At 40.2% G+C, this 1,716-nt stretch overlaps 1 protein-coding gene across 1 annotated transcript; it reads right to left on the reverse strand.

Moving 5' to 3' along the window:
- Positions 1 to 595: 595 nt before the first annotated feature.
- On the reverse strand, positions 596 to 1,716 carry LOC124866136 (C-X-C chemokine receptor type 3-like). The gene is made up of 2 exons (XM_047361815.1): positions 1,324 to 1,716; positions 596 to 1,249 (listed from the first exon to the last, which is right to left on the reverse strand). Exons 1-2 carry the CDS (start codon positions 1,714 to 1,716, stop codon positions 596 to 598), a joined length of 1,047 nt encoding a protein of 348 aa, XP_047217771.1.

Raw genomic sequence — 1,716 nt, forward strand, 5'->3', positions numbered from 1 at the left:
CTCCTCCAGGTCCTCTCTACCTGGCTCAGAACCATGGGGGTCACAGCCTTTTGTTCTGCTGCACCCCGGGTCCCTCCAGCACTTAGAGAAGTGCAGAGTCTGGATTCTTTTAAAGATGGACTTAAGACAATCCTGTTTAGGAAAGCTGCTAAATACTTATTGCACTCTATTGTTGTTATGTTCTTCTGTTTTAATTGTAGCACTGTGAGATTCTTTGGAATGAAAAGTGCATTATAAATAAAATGTATTATTATTATTATTATTAAAAAGCCATCACAGACACAAACAATGCTCAGTGCAAAACACTTAAACTATTTGATGCTTTTTTAATTTTTGTGAAGTTATGGTATGGTTTCTAAAAACATTAATTAGTAAATAAATGTCTCATAGTTGTAGTACTGAAATGTAAAGAACAAAAACACTTTTGATAAATTGTGAAATAAAAAAATCACTGAAGATATCAGAGTTCTTCATATTACAAGGTTGTCTGGTAGCCAGAAAATCCCTAGACATGAGAGTCAGACAAAATAAAAATGGTATTGAGGGAATACTATTTTCCCATTTAGCTGCTGTACACTGGTAATCTTATAACATGTTAGAAAACTGCACTCTCTGATGTCTTCTTCCACATGTTCAGCACCTGACACCGAAACTTAACATCTACAAGAATAAACAGAATGGGATTTAGGCAACAGTGGAAGACACCCAAAGCAAATGTTACAGTTAAAACTATGTCCAGAGCTGTTCTTGCGCAACCTGGTCCAGCACTGGTGATTGGTTTAAATGTGTCCACCATGAGTGTGATGTTAAATGGTGTCCAGCAGAGAAAGAAAACTGCCACAACAGCTGTTATGGTTTTGAAAGCTCTCTGTTTTTGGAGGCCTTTGGGGAAACACCACAGTTTACACAGAATGGAGGAATAGCAGAAGATCAGGACAACTGAAGGAAGCACAAATCCAAATGTGTGGAACAGCCCTCGAGCTACCATTTTATGGGTTTGGGCATCCAAGTCAAATATGTAAAAATTGCGAATGCACTCAAATTTATTTTCTCGTCTTTCATTTCGTGCATCTTCTAAAAAGACCCAGTCAGGGATGGAGAAGAGCAGGGAAAAGATCCAAACCACCACACAGCAGGCATGAACCACCCAGGGCTTCTTCGGCATGAACATCTTGGTCGAATGGACGATGAAGAGGTACCAATCCATACAGATGAAGGCCAGGAGAAAAATCCCACAATAGAAATTAATCTGAAAATGAAAATAAATTAGCCACAGAAAGTGTTTTGCATTTTTGAGCAAATTTTTTACTGTACAGTCCTTACCGTGAAAACACTTCCAGTGATCTTGCAGAGGAGTGTCCCAAACAACCATCCACTAGCAGACTGTGCCACCCAGAAGGGCAGTGTCACCAACAGCAGGATGTCTGCCACGGCTAGGTGAAGGATGAAGGTGTCTGTTACGCTCCAGATCTTTCTCCTCTTTATCAGTACTCCCAACAGCAATCCATTTCCCAGGATTCCCACGATAAATGTCACTGAGTACAGAATTGGAATGAACTCCTCTCCAAGCTTTACACCCTCTTCCGGGTCACAGATATCACCTTCTTCATATCCGTAGTATTCATCAAAAGAATAGTTGTCATAATTTAGGCCTAAATCATCCATCATGGTCCCCCACCATGAATGTTCTTCTGATGAATTCACAGCAGCTCCCAT

The sequence above is a fragment of the Girardinichthys multiradiatus genome, chromosome 3, assembly GCF_021462225.1.
Source record: "Girardinichthys multiradiatus isolate DD_20200921_A chromosome 3, DD_fGirMul_XY1, whole genome shotgun sequence".
NCBI classification, from domain to species: Eukaryota; Metazoa; Chordata; class Actinopteri; order Cyprinodontiformes; family Goodeidae; genus Girardinichthys; species Girardinichthys multiradiatus.